We start from the raw sequence: 18397 nt of genomic DNA on the forward strand, positions 1-18397 counted from the left end.
TGATCGCCGCCCGAGCAACCGCAAAGAAATCGGAATTTCCCTCGAGCATCCCTCGGACCCGCCATTGGGACAAGGTCCGTTTCGTTGGCCATGATTGCTGGTATTTTCCATAGTGGAGAAATGCTAGGACATCATCGCTCTCGGATAGGTCGGGGACCCAAGGCCCTTCTTTTTTTTGTCCACATCGTGCCATAGCCGATCCACGTTGTACCCGTGCATCAGAGGGAAACCAAAAACGCACTAATGAAATCCCTGTTAATCGACGTGGTTCCATGCGATGGTCCTTCGCACAGGGGGATGGTGACTAGTTGCTTGGCAGATATGGGAAGAGAAATCCGATGCCCCGATCTCCAAAGGCAACGGAAGTCAGCTGATGGAAGGGGCAAACTCGAGACGCCGCAACGTCTCGAGTCCTCCGATTCTCCGACTCGATAGGATGTTCAAGACCATCGAGGATGCGTTGGTGATAGCTAAGGCCTGCCTTGCATATCGACTAAAGCGTCATTGGAAAGTGGAGTATCGAAAGGCAACCGAGAGGAGCACAGAAGACGACATGTCGACTGGGCTCCAAAAGTCCTGCGCAGCAGTCTATGCGCCCTTCTCTTTCGGCCGCAAGTTGTCCAGGGTGTGATTTATATCCATCGCATAGTGCGAGGGTGCAGCGAATCCGAGGACGGGTCACGGCGCACAGGGTGCTGTGCGGCACAGGGTGCTGTGCGGCACAGGGTGCTGTGCGGCACAGGAGACCCGCTAGATTGGGTATTGGGTTTCGAGGTAATCTGTTATCCCTGCACGCTTGATGGGGCCCAAGCACTGGGGCAAGCTGAGACGGGTCTGTTGAGCTGCGGCAGACACAATTTGACTGCGCATCACCATCGATCGGCAGCAATTGGCGTCTAGCTCTTGGGCTTGGTTATCGCCTACCAATCGCCATCTCTGGGCGCCTAAAAATTGTGCCTTGCTCTGCGATCGCCTTCACGTGAGCTGTGGAAGGTGATGTCCTCCACGAACTTGACGGTTCGAAGATATCGTCTGTGCGCCCTTTTTCGCTCGTCCTGCACGTTGAATCACTTTGATTTGGCCCCTACCTATGACGCAGCCACAGTGGCGCGGAGGAGAAACCAAAATCAGTATGCCTTCACACAACGACATCGGGATCTTACGGCATTGGTGGGAGAAAAAAAAATCCAGGCACCTAGGTAGGTACCTATGAATTCACCGTATACCAAGGACAATTGCACCAGAACGCCAGGGTGGCGCCTCTTATAGCAAAGAAAGCGAGAGATGGAAGCCCTGAAGAATTGCCCAAGAATGTTCGTGTGACGGGGAAAAAGACTCCGTCTCGTTCTATGCTACTCAAACAGGACATACAACATACTTCGGTATCCACAGTGTTGCTGGGAATATTATTTTAATCCGTTGACTACCGAAGAGGAAATATGACAGGCCCACAGCCGAGTGAGGATTGGTTGTGTGAAGGTATGTGTGCGAGATTAATCAAAATAGTCGTTTGGCCCTAGTCTTCATTTAACTAGCACACTGCAGAAAGTGGGTAACGGGGAAAATGACAGCTGAACAATTAAGACAAAACAGAGTGATAGAGGGTATCTTGGAAAAGAAAATTCGTCGCGTCATGCATGTGGTCAAACTCCCCCGACATCCATCTCCAGGAAAACACGTGTTAATGCTGAACCCTAGCAGCGTTGCGCTTTTTGGCATCGTCGAGTGCTTTGCGGAGCCTCTGTTTGTGTTCCGACTCTTCGTCTGTGCTTTGGCGCACGGGCACTGGACTGGAAGATGGACCGGGAATAGCAGTCGAAGGGCGTAGACTCGGAGGTAGAGGAACCTCCCCGGATGGACTGGTCGGAACAGAGCCCGGGAGAGGACGAATTGGTGCAGCGGCTTGGGGCTCGTTGCGCAAGCCAAGGAGAAGATGCTCAATTGTAGCTGCAATCTGCACAGGCCCCTTCTGAATGCTCTGTAACTTCGAATCTAGATCAATCTGAATTTTTTCATCCTCTTTTTTCTTCTCATCCGCCAGACGGTGGAAAATATCCGGATCTGAATTGGCATATCGCGCTTCGGCGACGGAAACTCCGTAGTCGGCATCGTTGAGAGCCATATCCGCAACCCCAGAGCTGCGGATGATGGCCTCAGAATCTGCTCTGAGCGACGCCGCAAAGGTGGCAGCGGATTTAAGGATCTGCTCAATCTCGGAATCTGGCAGCCCGGAAGCACGAAGAGCAGCCGAATCTAGTCGATTTGCTTTCGAGGAAACCTCATCCAGGAGGCTCTGATTTATACCCAGACCATGCAAGATCGCATCGTCAAACGAATCCATGAGTCGGTTGGCTCGGTCATCACGATCCTTACAAGCCTCCAGAATGTTGCGGAGCTCCATCTGGTCAAACTCGCCATCTAACTTTCGCAGACCTGCCAGGTCACCCATAAACACAAGCGGTCGCCGCTCAGCCTTCTTCCGTCGTCGCTCGCAGTCAAGTGCCAGGTCAAGGCGTTTCTGGAACCGAATCTCGAGCTTGTTATGAAGTTCGTTGACCATTTTCATGGTGACGGACGGACTGCGTCGCTCGGCTGCTAAGCCTTCGTTCTGCTGATCACGGTCGAGTTGATTGAGAGCAGAGTCGTACGACTTGCGAAGCACCGAAATCTCATTCTTCAGGCCTTCATCTAAGGGGTTGAAGATGTGCGCGATGAAATCGTCTACTTCATGTCGTTCCTCCTCTAATTGGACCCGAGCTTCGGTTTGTCTAAATTCCTCTTCCAAGGTATTGATATCCGCATATCCGATCAACTTCCCATTGAAGAGCTCGTCGATATGCTCTTCGGATTCGTCTTGACGAACCGTGCGCTCCTGGTCCAGCTTTTGTCGCCTGGCTTGCGCGGTTTCCTCCCACTGATCAACTGTACGTTGGATGTACGAGAAATCATCGGAGAATTTCTCAAGTTCATCCCGAGTAGTGATATGCCAGGAGCTGTCGGACTGCTTATTTAGAGGTGTCCACACGATGGTGCGTATTTCTTCTACAAGGCCAGTCGGTGGGCCTTGACGAAGAACTTCTGGCAACACTGGAAGCGGCGGGGAGTTTCGCTCTGCAGGTTTCAAGTAAGCGACACTCTTGTGGCGGATGAGACCAAGGAAAGTCTCATCCTGTTCGGCTGGGGAGGGAATTGCAGTATTGGACCGCGGTCGAGATGCAGGTGCCGGTGTATTTGACATGACTCGCCCACTAATGGCTGCCTGCCGGAGATCAGAGTAGCCTTGATAAGCTGGGCGAGCAAAGGTAAGGTCATCCGAGCCTCTCTGGGGACCTTCTGTATATTGGAATGGTGTGTATATGGGCCGCGGAGGGTTTGTGGTCAAAGGCTCCAATGCTTGCTTCTGCGAATCCGCAGAAATGGCTATCGACAAGGGTCTCGCGAAGCGGTCGTTTTGATCTGCGCCCGGGGGCACCGTAGATAGGCTGGGAAGGAACTGCGAGCCCTGTCGCGCCTGCTTGCCGAGAAGGGGCCGACCGCCTGAGCTGTACTCGCTGCCCACATCATCAATATCCTCGTCTTCTGTTGTTGCTGAGAGGGGCGCGATATCTTCCGATGCAACGGGTATCAGCCCCGATTCCACCGGCGTCTCGATTTTCTTGGGAATCGATAGTGGTTGCTGAGGAGCGGGGCCAGGAGCCTGCGTAGTCACAGGGACATTTTCAGGTTCATGCTCAATATTATAAAGAATCTCTCGGAGCTTGATCTCCTTGGACATGAAGGCCGTGAAAATTTTATATCGTTCTTCGTCCGAATCGGCCACTGCTTCCTTACGTAGCATAGCGACACACCGTTCTAACGATGATTTAGACCAGGGATCCAAATCCTCGAAGGGATCTGCGGGTTTCGGGGGTGGCACACTCTCGGGTCTTTCAGCAATTCGCCCAGAAGTATACGAGCTTGACCGCAGATGACTGACAAGAGCCGGATTAGCTTGCGCTGACTGTGAGCGCTCGACTGGGCTAGTTTGATACAATGGGCTAGGGCGGCGGTCATGTTCGGGCTGAACTGGCTTTTGCGCAGGGGATAATGGGCGAGCCCATGCATCTATCACATTATCGATGCTTTCTGAATGTGCGCTCATAGACATGGCAGAGCTGCTGGTGTCCATGCGGGCCAGTGGAGGTGGTGTTGTGCATGGACTGACGGGCGAACCTGCGCTGCCTTGTCCTGGCTGTGTCCCCCCAGAGATACTACTTAAATGCGTTTCATTTGTATCTGTCCTTGGGCGCAGGATATTATGAGACTCGCCTCCCACGGACACAATAGGATAAACGCCTGGAGGCCCTGAAGGGGGTTGTAACCTTTCGCGATGTTGAGAAGGCGTCCTGCGAGGTGGGAACCAAGCTGCATCGTCAAAGTCTCCCGGGGTAGGACCAAGATGCTCCCAATCAGACGGCGTCCCAACGCCCAGAGCCGACGCGCCGGGAGACGTTGTGTTTGTATTAACTACGGGTGAAGGGCGGAATGCGTAAGACCCTGTCATGGCAGCCGGCCCTGGGCCCTGGGCGAGCAGTGGAGCCCTCCCCGTCCGATCATCTTGTAGGGTTGCTGCATGTTGAGGTCCTTGAGGGATCTTGGGTGGCGGTTGTGGAACACCTACTGGCGATGTCGATGTATATGGAGGTGGAGGCGGAGGTGGGGGCGGCTGAGCGTTTGTAGGGGCTAGGGAACCCTGAAAAGGGGTTGCGATGGCGGGGTTCTGAGGTTGTCCGTAGGTATGTTGTTGTTCATTTCTGCTTGAAGGTCGAGGCTATGCGACAGTTAGTTATTGAGGGCTTGCATCCTCCTCAAGCTTGGTCTTACTGGCAATGGGGGGCCGGAATTTTGGTTGTACCGCACTCCCCACGTGGTTGTATCCGGGGCTGCACCTGGCGATGACAACCTTGGGATCTGGGGAGCTGAAATCGGTCCATAAGTAGCCGGTGAGTATGTAGCAGCTGGGGAGTATGGAGCTGCCGGGGGTCGAGGAGGAGGTGGAGGCCCTGGCTGCGACGGCTGCGACGGCTGCGACGCGAGGCGTGGAGGGAGCCGCCACTCGGGCTGTGAGGGATCGTGATTTGACTGTCCGTACATGGCAGAAAACGAACCAAAGCCCTTCACAAAGGAGACATGAGCAAAAAAAAAGGGGATTTCAAAGTCTCAAAAAGACTTTGGAGCGAAAGATCCTGGCTGTGCTTAGGTCGATGGGGCGCGCCAGCACGGTTCACCCGCTCCGATTCGGTGCAACTGAGCAACTACAACAGTCTTCCTCTACGCGCTGGGAGACATTTGTACGCGGAATTTGCGCAAAAGTCAGATCTTTGAAGGGCCATTTAGGGATGCCCATAAGACTACATTGGTCTCCTCGTTTGGTCCATTGAGTTTGGCCCTGTTTACCTAAACAATCGGGAGTATCTATGATGGATACTCCCAGGCAAGTCGACTCCAAAGTGAAGATCTGAAGATCGACTTCCAAGACCTCTCATGAGGTCTTTTCAGCCTATCCAAGGTGATGGTGATACGATGGGAGTCAAAGGACTAGTTGGATTTCTTTGTCACTCGAAGACTGAACATCCACCCTCTTTGCTGTTCTTTGTTGAACCATGATCAAGTCGACTATATCCATCTCCAAAAATAAATCGAGATGTTGTCTCTTTTCTTTATCCCCCAAGGCTCTTTGAAATTGCCACTTCTTTCACCCAAACTGCAACTGGTGGGAAGGAGAAAGATCTCTCATTTATATTCTCGTCTCGACTTTACGAGTCTGCGTCGGAAGTTTTACACTATCCAAGGGTAGCCTGGAAGCCGTCAAATCTTCTCTCGAATCGTAAAACTGCCCTTGCGACTACTGACAACCATTTGGCATCTCAAAATATCGAAATGGACAAGCAGAATCGATTATACGAAGCGTTTCCGGGGCCAGATATCGTCAGACCACCCGCGTTCCCCAAGCGGCCAGATATCTTCAATACTGTGCCGCTAGGCCCGGCATTGACCGAGGATGACGCATTCCTTGCACGACAGTTCTGGCAGCAGCCGGATGATACTCTTGGACTTGCATGGAAAGCACATCCGAAGCGACCCTTCACACGCGCAAAGAATGAGGAGGGACCGGAAATGCATGTCTTAGCCCACAATGTCTATGAGCATCTGATGAGCAATCCGTTCCTGCCGATCTCACGCGAGGATGCACGAGACAAATTCAACGCGGAGGGCTTGGGCGAACTCTATAACGGTGTGCAGGGATTGGATGCAGTGGAGCAGAAAGTGTTCATACACGGCCTGAACGTTAAAGACCCTTCGCTTTGGACGAAAGAGGCGGTCAAAGAAGAATTGCTATTAAGAGGTCTCAACATAGAAGGGAAAAAGGTGGAGTTGCAACAACGGCTTTGGGAATACGAATGCGACGAGCGCTTCGGAGTTCTGAAACAAAGTAACCTGCAACATTGGGGGATTTCTCGTGAATCAAGGCCTGTAATGCGCCCCGCCATGAGAACAGATATGACTGCGCTTGAAATGTACACTGCGGCAATCAAAACGAGCCCATACAATCCAACCTACTGGAATAGCCGAGCGTATTGCCATTATCTGCTGGGCTATTTCGATCTCGCCATTGGGGATGCCTACCGCGGAGAGCTTCTCTGCGAAGTGTTGACGACGGCAAGCCAAAGAAACAAGCGCCCAGGGCTTTACACACGGGTCTGGGACGCGATTCAGCTACACCTGATGATGAGCTTGAAGATCCAGGGTGTATCAAAAACAGATGAGGTCAAATTAATGAGAAAGGCCAATGGGGTGAACTACTTCATTCCAACTCTACGGAACGCTCTCCACAGCATCACCAGCCTCAGCCTCGCAGCACTGAATTGCTGGGATGATTTCACCGACCATATGGAGGGGCAACTCCGAAGGCCTCTGGCGCATCGCGACGCGTCTGTTCCACGGAAAAGATTACTAGTGAGCGAACCTATTCGCAAGGAGATGGAGAAAAGAAGAAGAAACCCGACAAAGCTCCATCAATCTCTTTATGGACACGAATGGAGTCGAGGATGGATCTCCGGCGCCGAACGATATCCATACGACCAAGGAGACGTGCAACGTGAAGCACCAGATTTCCTCACTGCACTCAACGCCAATCTTATCACGGCCAGTTCTAGCACCCAAAACTTCCTCCAGAAGATATGCCAAGTACTACCCTTGCTCAAGCCGGACAATTCCTTCAATGGCCTAGGAGTCTTTGCTACTACAAACATCCGAGCAGGAACGTTGATCCATTACGAGGAGCCTGTTATTCGCGGTCATCTCATTCCGAACGCACTGGTTGATGATGGCAGCGAACATCCCCTCCATGCACAACGCTGTGATAACTGCCAAAAGAAGATCAAGCCATCGGCCGTTGAACATATTGAGAATAATTGGGACTTGATTTCTGGCCAGGTACCCGATCCCAAGAACCTGCACTCGACCGATTGCGTGTGTCGTACTATGATCTGTAGATGTACCAATCCAGGCGAGTCAAGGGGCGCGGCAGCCGGTCTGCTATTCTGCCCTTTGAACCATGTGAATTCACGCGGTGTGGCGCCTGACTGCTTAGAAATTGCCCGCGAGACATACCATTTCAGTGAGTTCTGCGGTATCGAATGGGGCTGGTTGCACGATGCCATGCGACCCAACAAAGAGACGTGGAGCGATACAGAATATTTCTCACACAACAATGAGCGACACGGGACTATTCTGAGTCTACTACTGAAAAGCGTCTTCGAGCTCACTCTGCACCGTCGCAAAGATGACCCCAATCTGCTCGCGCACGAAATCAATGAACTCCTCGTCCTCGAGTCAGGCACTGACTCGAACAAGCCGTGGAAAGATAGCTGGTTCCCCTTCACTCTGGCAGCCAATATCCAAGTGCCTTTCGATATCCTCCTGAACCTTGGAGTAGATGTCTTCTGCGATCTCTCGTTCGATACCTGGGTTATTCAAACGGTGCTACGGAAATTGCTGGTCAATGCTGTACCCTGGGAACGCGCACGAAGAAATAAGAACTCAACGTTTACCCAAAGAGACGGTCCCAAGCCGGTGATCAATCCGATCACTCAAAATAGGATGAGGGATCGGGGACAAGATTTCACCGCAATGGATCCATCATTTGAAAATCTTTACGTTTTCCCCGGACTGAGCATGTTCAACCATTCCTGTCGGTTTCATGAGAATGCGCAGTGGGGGTTTGACCAAAAAGTCCCCAACCGCATAGTTCTCTGGGCAAGTAAAGATATCCACGCCGGGGAAGAGATCCGAGTGCCGTATCAACGGTATAGAATCGCAGATCCTGTCGGCGAAGACCCCGATTTGAATATGCACGCCAATCAGTTATTTGGGAAGAACTGTCAGTGTCCCCGGTGCCAGGGCAGGGGACTCACGCCTAGAACTAGCTTTGGCGGCAATACTGCGCTGGACGATGGGTCTGCTGATTGGACACCGGGTCCAGTGACATACCCCCCGAAGGGAGAATATTGGGATGAGCTCCTCAGGGAAGATGACTCCGATCTAGATGAATATTTGGAGGTGACTCGAGAGATAGTGGATGATATTTTCACCGCCATTCCCGAGGTCTACCGTGATAGTCTAAGTCCTGAACGGGAAAATGAGAAAGAGGAGCCGAAAGAGAACGGCAAAGCCAAGGCAAAGGAGAAGACGAAATAGAAGGATGAGCAGAAAGAAAAAGGACAAGGATGAGCATGGCGAAGAAGGCGAGGATGATGAAACAGAGGATGACAAGAAGGATGCAAATTGGGATACACACAGTGCAAGCACTTTCGATTCAGATTTGTAACTGATACCGAATGCGAATGGAAGATCGTTCATACTCGATTCTGTCTGCCCAGTTGCAGGTCGCATGTCCATTTAAGTCCTCTTTTCGACAGACGGAGATAACCCTAACTGCGAAACCCTGCTCCTGACAACTGCCCATTCCCCGGACTTAGGAATTAGGCAAATAGAAAACAAGCCAACCTACAGAGCTAAAAGTACTTAGTGCGTAAAGATCCAGCCATTGAAACTGGCAATTATTAATCTACATCGTCAACCCCGCATACAAGGGTATGAAAGCACTATAAAGGTGGCTCTAGATTGCCCCTCACTCCTCGATCCCTCAATCCTTACCACCATCCATCCAATTCATCCCCCAGCAATTCCAATATGTTCGCTCCAGCTGCAACCCCCAAGTCCCATCTCGGCCGCTACCGCCTCCTCGCCCCCACCGCAGCCGTTAAGGTGAGCCCATTATGTCTGGGCGCCATGAACTTCGGCGAGGGCTGGTATGAGACATACCCCAATGCCACACGTACCTGTATAGTAACACAAGAAACAGGAAACAAGGCCTCGGCGAATGCAACAAAGAGACCTCCTTCGCAATTCTAGACGCCTACTACGAGAACGGAGGTAACTTCATTGACACGTATGTACTGCAACCATGTGTAACCAATCTCTAACCCAAACCCCCAACTGACCATCCAAAAGAGCCAACAACTACCAGTTCGAAGAATCAGAGCAATGGCTCGGCGAATGGATGGAAGCCCGCGGCGTGCGCGACCAGATCGTCCTCGCGACAAAGTACACCACCGGGTTCCGCACGCACAACCAATCCGAGATCCAGGCGAACTACGTCGGCAATAATGCCAAGAGTATGAAGCTGTCAGTCGAGGCTAGTCTGAGGAAATTGAGAACAGATTATATCGATCTGGTAGGTACTGAGAGGTTTTCAGGATGCCTAGTTTGTGAAGCCGGTGCTAACCCCCGAAACAGCTCTATGTCCATTGGTGGGATTTCAGTACCTCCGTCGAGGAGGTGATGACCTCGCTCAACCAGCTGGTCAATTCGGGAAAAGTGCTGTATCTGGGCATCAGCGATACACCCGCGTGGGTCGTGACCAAGGCAAATCAATGTAAGTTGGTTTAGCGGTACGCTCAAGTCTGGAACTGACCTTGGATAGACGCGCGCGATCACGGACTCCGCCCGTTCTCCGTTTACCAGGGTAAATGGAATGCCGCAAATCGCGACTTCGAGCGGGATATAATCCCGATGGCGGCGTCGGAGGGAATGGGTCTTGCGCCGTGGGCGGCGCTAGGCGCTGGCCAGTTCAAGACGACTGCGCAGCGCGAGGAGATCGCCAATTCTGGGAATCCGGGACGGCAGGTGCCGACTACGGAGCGGGAGATTGCTGTGTCGAAGGTGTTGGAGGGGATTGCGGAGCGACATGGGACGGCGATTACGAGCGTGGCGATGGCATATGTGATGCGCAAGGCGCCCTATGTGACGCCGATTGTGGGTGGGCGGAAGGTTGAGCACTTGCTGAGCAATATTGAGGGGCTTGCGCTTGATTTGTCAGATGAGGATGTGGAGGAGATTGAGGGAGCTTATGAGTTTGATATTGGGTTCCCGATGAGCTTTTTGTTCCGTGGTGAGGGTGTCAAGAAAGAGGCGCATCCGGGGAATTCACCTTTCTTGAATACTGCAGCCAAGTTTGATTATCCGGATTTGGTCCGGGCTATTAGGCCGAGGAAGTTGGATGCTTGATTTGGGACTGATATTGCATCTGCTGTGAACCACATTAATGGATGACCTATGTGATCATGTTCAGATCGGGGATTCAAGGTCCCATTAAGCTGTGAGACCAGCAGAACCATGATGTTCTCATCGTGGAATAGTACCGGAAGGAAGGATATAAGAATTTTCCAAAACAAATCCATTATATGCATACAGACACAAGCAGACCAAGTGAGATTTGTAAAGTACATGGGCGAAGAACACACGAGGAAAACCCTAGCATCCGATATACAGTTGTAACGTAAAACACAAATTTGAAAGCCGGGGATAAGACAAGGGGAAAGAAATGCAAGATAAAAAGCCTTTATTTAGAGGCAGATGCAGTGGTGCGAACACGACGGCCGAGCTTCTCCAGCTCGCCGATGATACCGCCGCCAGATAAGCTCCACTTCTCACTCACCCACTGGTCGTTGATGACCTCGCGCAGCAAACCACTGTGGGCGAAGTACTCCATGAAGCCACGAGCCTCCTCACGAGTGAGACCACCGAGTGTCTGCAACTCAACGGGGCTAACAGCCTTCTCCTCGGGCTTGAGCAGATCCAGGACGCGAGGGTCGGCATCGCTGTAGGCTGCTGGCTGAGGGTATTCCGGCGAAGAGGCGCTAATACCAGCCTGGCGGGCAGCCAGACGATCCAGGGCAATTTTGAGACCCTTGGGGTTAGGGTTGTTGGAGGATGAGGTGGCGTAAAGGAGGAGACCACCGTTCTTCAGGGAATCACCTTCCTTCAGCAATGAAAGGAAGTGGTTCACGAAGGCGAGGTCGTGGGCGTGAATCAGCTTGTATTCAGCGGAGCGGTAGGCACTCTCGGTCATCCAGTGGGCGAGACCATCCACAGCAACGAGCATGGGAGGACGGGGCTGGAAGTCCTTCTCCAAACCAGCAGCAGGGGCAGTAGCGGTCAGCTCGGTCCACAGAGCCTGGAAGACGGCCCATGAGACAGCGGGATCGCTGAAACCAAGCTTGGCGAGGTCCTCGAGGGTCGAGGATGGCTTCAGCATCTTCAGAGCAGGGTGGTTCTGGGAGACCTTCAAGCTAGCCAGGAGCTCTCGGTTGGCCTCGACAGTGCGAGTCAACAGTTCGGAAGTCGCGGTAGGCTGGACATATTGTACAGGGTTGGAGCCTTCAATGGCGGCATAGGCGGTGCTACCGGACACGAGTTCGCGGGCTGCAAGATCGACGCGTTAGCAGCTGCACAATTATAATGTAAACTAGTAAATCTTTGTCGAATACTTACCATCAGGAATGGTGACTACAGCCCACTTCTTCAGGAAGCCCATAGCCATAGCCTGGAGCAGATGCACAGTCTTGCCAGAACCCTGCATACCAGTGATAATCTTCTTGACAACCTTGCCCTTTTGGGCATTCTCGCCCTCCGCAGAGATCTCCTCGAACAAACGACCCATCTCAATGGTATCACGGCGAAGGACGGTTCCAGGCCGGCGGAATATCGACCAACCCTGCTTAGGCTTGAACGCTTGCACTGCTCTCAATTGATCGATCATGGGCACAGGCAATCCCAGAACACTACCACGGAGACGGGAGTCAACCATGGTCTCCGGGGAAAGATCCAACATGCCCTCAATCTCGAGAGCATTGGGGTTGCTCAGGACAATGCGTTTCCGCATAGCCTTGCGCTCACCCACGGCAGGTGGACGCGAGCGTTCAGTGACCTTCTTCTTCTTCCTTCTCAAGCTGGTTGACTGTCTGTGCTTCATGACAGTCAAGCTGTTTCCCTTCTTCTTAGCCGGCTGGGCATAGTGCACGGCGGTGGAGTGGAAGGGAGCGCTCGAAATCCGGGGCGTTGCGGACGGCGGAGTGAGGAGTGCTCGCGGCGTCGGGCGAAGCCTCGAGAGGCAATTCCAGCACCACGAGGAGGCCATTGTGGTTGTCAGGAACACCGGCGCGGCCAGTGAGGGGACAACCAGTGCTGAGGTGGAGAGGTGGATGGGAATTGAGTTGCGAGGACAACAGCAGTTAACAGTTCGCTCAATAATTTGATGCGAAATCCGCCCGCCCAGGAACAAAAGGCGGTCGCGGTGTCTTAGTCATGGCAGAAAAAGGCAAAAGCGGGTGTATCTGATAACCAACTTTTTTTTTCTTCGGGCTGATACCACTTTCGAACATCAACAGATTACCGAAATACTACCAGTATCGTCATGTCTGACATTGAGATGGCGAACTCCGCAACCGCGGCCGCGGCTGCTTCCAAGACCGAGAGACTGTAAGAATCCCTCTCCCGAACCAGATACCCGACGAAACAAACCCAGGACCAAAAAAAGACATAAAAAAGAAGCAAAACACAGAAAACTAATATTTTCTTCTAGCCCCATTACCGTCTCAAAGCCTTCCCCTTACACATTCGATCTTGGCCACCTGCTCGTCAACGACCCCAATCCTCTCGAGCTCCCTGCGACTGAGAAGCTCAACGACTCTCTGAAAGCGACAGCCCGCGACGGCGTTCAAGTCCTGCTGAACCAGCTCCTGACCACCTGCGAGATCAAGACCTCCGTCGCCGACGGCGTGCTGCTCACCCTGCCCGCACCCAACATCCACCTCCCGCGCCACAAGCCGCTGCCCACCCCCAAGGCGCCCACGAAATGGGAGCTGTTCGCCCGCAAGAAGGGTATCGGCAAGTTCAACCAGAACCCCGGCAAGGCCGGTATGGACAAGGAGCGCCGCAAGAAGCTCGTCTACGACGAGGCCACCGGCGAGTGGGTGCCGCGCTGGGGCTACAAGGGCAAGAACAAGGACGACGAGAACCAGTGGCTTGTTGAGGTCGATGAGACGAAGTGGAAGAAGGAGGCGGAGGCTAATGCCCAGGGAAGCTCCATCCGTGGTATGTCGCGGACTGAGCGCAAAGAGCGGATCAAGCGCAATGAGCGTAAGCAGCGCTCGAACGAGAAGAGATCCAACCCTGCCCGTGAGAAGTAAAGGATGGTTGATTGAGCTGGTTTATCGGGTTCTTTCATACCCTTATTTTACTCGATTATGTTACCTGGGGCCTCTGGGCTTCTTGTCTTGATTGTTTTTATTCATCTGGCGTTGGGGTTGGGAGTCGAATGGGATTCTTCATGTATTGTGGATATACCGTGATTCACCAAAAGCACTCTTGTTGCATATGTCGATATTCGCGATGGCCTTTACTCGATAGCTTAGTAGCATTGATCGGTCTGTGTGATGCTACGGGGATTATTGTACGAGAAATTATCTTGGATGATCGAACCGAAAAGTGCCTTTCCCACTTCATCTATTGTACAAATCTCGTAAGGGAACGCCAAATACACAATGTCAACCAAAAGAAAAGAGCTAAATGGGAATGAGAATGCCCATTGCAAAACGATCCGACAAAACAGACATGAAGCCAATAGCAATGATAATAATCAATGTCAACCGCAGCGGGGAATCTGTAGATGTCGCAATATCAAGCAAAACATGGAATGAGAACTATCGCGCTTCCAAATGGACCAGACATAGCAAAATAGAGAGGACATGAAAGTCAAGCAAATTGGCACAAGTAAACAAAACGGCCAGCCATTCACAACTGTTGGAGTAGATGCCAAGAGAGCAAGATGTACATATGGGAAAAGGGAAATGATGGAAACGTTAATCTCAAGACATAATGAGACCACAGGACGATAGAAACGCCGATTGATAACACAGATACCCGACGATGGAGATAAGGGAGAAGTCATTTAGGAGGAGAGGTGGTAGAGGAGGAAGGGGAAGGGAATGTCGAGTCTGAAACAACTTGTCCAGTCCTATCTGTCCTGCAGATAGAACAAATATCCGGCCAGCCAATGAAAAAGCAAATAACAAGACGTAGACGACAACATGACCCTGTAATTATTTAAGACAAGCTTGTTAAAAGGAGAGATTGCCTTTTAGATTTTGATAGGAGAGAGCGGTGGACCGAGTTCGGGAAGCTGAGAAACGCTTCGTGAGTGTGCCGTCTCGATGTTTCTCGGGGGAGGCTTCCGAGTGCGAGCAGTCGCTGGACGAGTAGGCTCCCGAGGGGGCTGACGCTCACGCGAAGCCTCTTCCCCAGCGCTGCTGCTGGAAGAGGACACGGCGCGTTCATGGACAGCAGAGGCACGTGCCTTCGCTTTAGCGGCCTCCTGCTCTTGCGAGACCCGCTGGTCACGCTCGTCCATTTTCTTTTCGATTTCGAGATACTCCTTTTCAGTCCAGCATCCTTGCCAGCAGTTTTTCCAGTCACAGACCAAGAATTGGAAGCAGAATGCATCGATCTTCATACAGGGCTGGAAGCAGATACACAGGTTGCGGTAGTCCATTTTATTCTGGTCCACATATGAGTGAAGAAGGTTGAGATGGCAGGTGATGGCGAAAAGAAGGTAGTAATGGTATGGCGGTAATTTGGAAAGCTCATCCTTGAGTAACTGTGGTGCCGTTGTGGCGCCTTCGCACTTCTGAGCTATCATTAATTGTGTTGACTTGGGGAAAAGCTCGTCCGGCAGCTCACGAAGCCAAGCTTTGAAGAGCGAGCCGACGGTATTAATGTCGTAAAGATCAGGAACGTCAAACAGATCAATGTCGAGTTCCGTGTCGAAACGTCGTTGCCAATGCTTGACCTCTCTGCCGCTACCGGGAACACGGTACAGACCCTCTTCCTCACAACCCTTGAAATTGAGATAATCGATGGAGCGGTATGGCAAAGCAGGCATCCAGAACTCGGTCTTGTCACGGCAGTCTTCGAGTTTCTTCGCAATACGAGTCTTTCTCGCTTGTTCAATGAGCGGAAGATTGATCACAGAGCATGTGTACGAGTCATCGGTAATTAGTTCACGCTCGTTAGTGCTACCACTGCGAGTAATCTTGCCAAAGAATCCCTTCCCGGCCTTGCCAATACGGTCAGCAGCACCACTAGAGGACGACTTCAGGTTGCTGAAAATAGCAGCTGAGGCGCCGGAAACTTGACTCAAGGAACCGGATGCAACCATGTTGCCATGGCTGCGCTCTTTTCGCAACGATGTGGAGTCTAATTGACGATCAGGAGGATGCAAGCCTCCCCGGACAGAGCGTTCCGGTCGGGCAGTTGAACAGCGCGGTGGGATCGTTGTAGTTATGTCGCTTTGATTGAACTCCTCCAGCTTCGCTAGACCAGTGGACGGGCGTCGGGGTGTCGGTCTGCTACCGGAGGAGTCGTCAACTCGAATGGAGCGAGATCGGGTCAAAAGGCTTGCGAATCGTTGTTTGTTTTTCTTTGGCATCGCCGACTCTAGATCTGTGCCAACCTTCTTGACATCTTGTGGGTAAGAGCTCTTATCGCCGAATGTTCCATCTATATTCAAACAAACGGTTAGACATGGTCTATATATGGGCAGAAGAGGTGGGAGCTTACTTGTCCTTTCGGTTCCATTTGAACGGGCAAGTGCCCCTAGAAGATCAGGTGTTGACTCATATGATTTGGAGGGCATTTGTGTCCTCCGTTCTCTGGAGCTACCCCGGCTCTTAGAAAGTTCGGTTGAGTTTTCCGAGCTGTCTGACCGCTGTGATTTATGTGATGATTTCGGTGCTTTGAGATTGCCAAAGAACGATTTCGAGGCATCGCGCGTATGTTTTGAATCTTTGGGAGAAGGGAAATGTTGAGGAATGGCTGTGATACCGGGTGTCGTAGGTTCAATGGGAGCCGCGCCAGGCGAAAGGGGGATGGTAGGGCTGGTTGCCTTGCCGTTGGAGTCTTGTGTAACAGAGCGAATCGTTGCGCCTTTGAAGAGCGGGGAGCTTGATGCGGACTTGGGCGAACGAGGTGTCAAGGGACTCGGTCCATCTGAACTGTGGTCATTGGGCGTTAAAGGCGAACCAATCTTGTCTTTCTTTGAATCGCTCTTGAAATAGCTCAGATCGAGGTTGGGCACTGTTGAAGTTCGGTTTGGCATGTTGGGCGGTGATTAAAGGACCCGGTCCAGAGTGTATGCGAAGGTTCGGAGTCCAAGGTTTCATGGGTTCTAGACCCAGTAATAGCTTCGAAACAAGTGATCCTTGGGCCACAAGATATACTTGACCAGCGTTGAGATCCAACTCGCGTATGCGGCTGAGAGTCTCGTACGGTTATCAATGCGGACGCCTAAGGTCTGACCGCGTTGTCGTGGGGGGGCTGAAGCGACTCAGCCCGGAGTTGAGACGGAAATGCAATGGCGCTTCGGTGGCTGGACGTCGAGTGTATAATTGATGGGACTGGCCCCAGTGTTCACGGTATTGGATCAAACGGAGTATCGAGGACGAAGTGGGATCTGAAGCGCCAGTTATACAGTCAGCGAGACATCGAAGACATGGCATGTGAAGAAAGAGACAGAACCCAAAAAAAAAAAGGCAGAGGTGAGACGACGTGTGGTGACATATGCAGGTCAACCCCGTGGAGTTAAATGAAGCCACACCTCGACTCTTTGTTGATGGGCAAGGCCAGGGACGAGATCGCAGAAACAATGGACGGGTTCGCTGCCTGATTCAGCTGATCACTCACCCAAAGCCTCATATTATGGTTTCAATATTTCCACCGATGTCTCCAGGTTTGTGAGACCGGGACTTGTTCAGGGCAAGTTCGCTTTTCCCCCTCTTTTGGGCGCTTCGAGGTCGGGGATCGGCAGGGCGGAAGGGGGGCGCTGCAAGATAGGAGTCGTGTGGATCAAGGCCAAACGAATATGCCCGAAAACGAGAGACTGAAAATCAACTCAAACAGAAGATAAGAGTTGAAAGGGAGACCTCCTGTACAAAAAAAAAGGTCGCCCAAGTCGCCAAAGTGCAAGTCTCCTAGTAGACTTAGCGGTACACTAGTCCGGGCAAAAGAGCACTACCAAATAGTCAGACAAGCCACACTAGTATGGATTAATATAGATAATTACCATATCCTATCCAAATTATCTATTTTATGTATTTGAGAGGATTTGTATGGTTTCGATCAATTGTTCATTAGATCCCCATTCCCGATTCACTATGAAAGAGGGCCTATTTAACGGCCTTTTTCTCTATAACCGTCGAAACCTAGGCAATTCCCTGAATCAACAGAGAACAAAAAAGAGGGGACCAGAAACGTGGTGGAGATCTACATATTTTTAGTTCTAGTTCTAGTTTTATTTTTATTTTTATATTCAGATTCATATTTATTTGTTTCTTCATATCTGATTCCCCTGAAGGGCACAACGTCACTTAAGCCAAGGGATGGCGTCGAGGCTCCGAACGGTGACGATGGAGGAGCATCATAAGGTCCCCATTGTCGCATACCAATGACAGTCCTATGGGTATCGCTATGTGGTTTGAGTTTTGCTAATCAATTGGCATTGGCTCGCATCACTCTCAATGCTTTCGGCCCTGGATGGAAATGCTATATTTGTCAAGTCGAAAGGTACTTCCGGGATTATAGTGGGTTGTACACAAACGATCAGAGCCACTTTGTAGGTCAGAGCCACGGGCGCAATGATGTGCTGCCTTACGTTGCGGTCATTCCGGTCTATAATTGGCCCGATCGTAGAGCCAGTGACAGTCCAACAAATCTGTACCTGATTTCCCTTGCCGGAAGATCCATGGTTGCACTTCGTACTATGGGGACTGCCTCAATCCAGATATACTCGAGGAGCGGTTGTATATGTTGTACGGAGTAGGCATGAGCACTTGGCACATCCATTGACATTAGTGCTTTGGGTATGAACGTGGGATCAATGACCAGCATAAGCAACAACCGTTCAAAGATCAGGGGTAAGGGCTAAATGCATGGTGTCCGTGTCCAAATTGCGGTGTCC

The 18397-nt window shown here is 51.6% G+C and overlaps 7 protein-coding genes across 7 annotated transcripts; 4 read left to right on the top strand and 3 right to left on the bottom strand.

Moving 5' to 3' along the window:
- Positions 1 to 436: 436 nt before the first annotated feature.
- N7457_004143 (uncharacterized protein) lies at positions 437 to 754 on the top strand (the record flags this gene model as incomplete). Its single annotated transcript, XM_057175188.1, has 2 exons — positions 437 to 625; positions 650 to 754. The coding sequence occupies 2 exons, from the start codon at positions 437 to 439 to the stop codon at positions 752 to 754; spliced, it is 294 nt and encodes a 97-aa protein (XP_057032235.1).
- A 927-nt stretch (positions 755 to 1681) lies between these two features.
- Positions 1682 to 5133, bottom strand: N7457_004144 (uncharacterized protein; the record flags this gene model as incomplete). The annotated part of the gene is made up of 2 exons (XM_057175189.1): positions 1682 to 4810; positions 4864 to 5133. The coding sequence occupies 2 exons, from the start codon at positions 5131 to 5133 to the stop codon at positions 1682 to 1684; spliced, it is 3399 nt and encodes a 1132-aa protein (XP_057032236.1).
- Positions 5134 to 5919: 786 nt separating this feature from the next.
- On the top strand, positions 5920 to 8739 carry N7457_004145 (uncharacterized protein; the record flags this gene model as incomplete). Its single annotated transcript, XM_057175190.1, has 1 exon — positions 5920 to 8739. The coding sequence occupies one exon, from the start codon at positions 5920 to 5922 to the stop codon at positions 8737 to 8739; it is 2820 nt and encodes a 939-aa protein (XP_057032237.1).
- A 495-nt stretch (positions 8740 to 9234) lies between these two features.
- On the top strand, positions 9235 to 10611 carry N7457_004146 (aldo/keto reductase; the record flags this gene model as incomplete). Its single annotated transcript, XM_057175191.1, has 5 exons — positions 9235 to 9353; positions 9407 to 9493; positions 9556 to 9778; positions 9841 to 9979; positions 10028 to 10611. The coding sequence occupies 5 exons, from the start codon at positions 9235 to 9237 to the stop codon at positions 10609 to 10611; spliced, it is 1152 nt and encodes a 383-aa protein (XP_057032238.1).
- A 334-nt stretch (positions 10612 to 10945) lies between these two features.
- On the bottom strand, positions 10946 to 12523 carry N7457_004147 (mitochondrial 37S ribosomal protein mS29; the record flags this gene model as incomplete). Its single annotated transcript, XM_057175192.1, has 2 exons — positions 10946 to 11808; positions 11878 to 12523. 2 exons carry the CDS (start codon positions 12521 to 12523, stop codon positions 10946 to 10948), a joined length of 1509 nt encoding a protein of 502 aa, XP_057032239.1.
- A 276-nt stretch (positions 12524 to 12799) lies between these two features.
- N7457_004148 (ribosome biogenesis protein RRS1) lies at positions 12800 to 13574 on the top strand (the record flags this gene model as incomplete). The annotated part of the gene is made up of 2 exons (XM_057175193.1): positions 12800 to 12864; positions 12968 to 13574. The coding sequence occupies 2 exons, from the start codon at positions 12800 to 12802 to the stop codon at positions 13572 to 13574; spliced, it is 672 nt and encodes a 223-aa protein (XP_057032240.1).
- A 950-nt stretch (positions 13575 to 14524) lies between these two features.
- Positions 14525 to 16540, bottom strand: N7457_004149 (uncharacterized protein; the record flags this gene model as incomplete). Its single annotated transcript, XM_057175194.1, has 2 exons — positions 14525 to 15942; positions 16003 to 16540. The coding sequence occupies 2 exons, from the start codon at positions 16538 to 16540 to the stop codon at positions 14525 to 14527; spliced, it is 1956 nt and encodes a 651-aa protein (XP_057032241.1).
- Positions 16541 to 18397: the final 1857 nt, after the last annotated feature.

Source organism: Penicillium paradoxum (assembly GCF_028828445.1).
Source record: "Penicillium paradoxum strain IBT 22861 chromosome Unknown utg000004l_segment0_segment0, whole genome shotgun sequence".
NCBI lineage: Eukaryota > Fungi > Ascomycota > Eurotiomycetes > Eurotiales > Aspergillaceae > Penicillium > Penicillium paradoxum.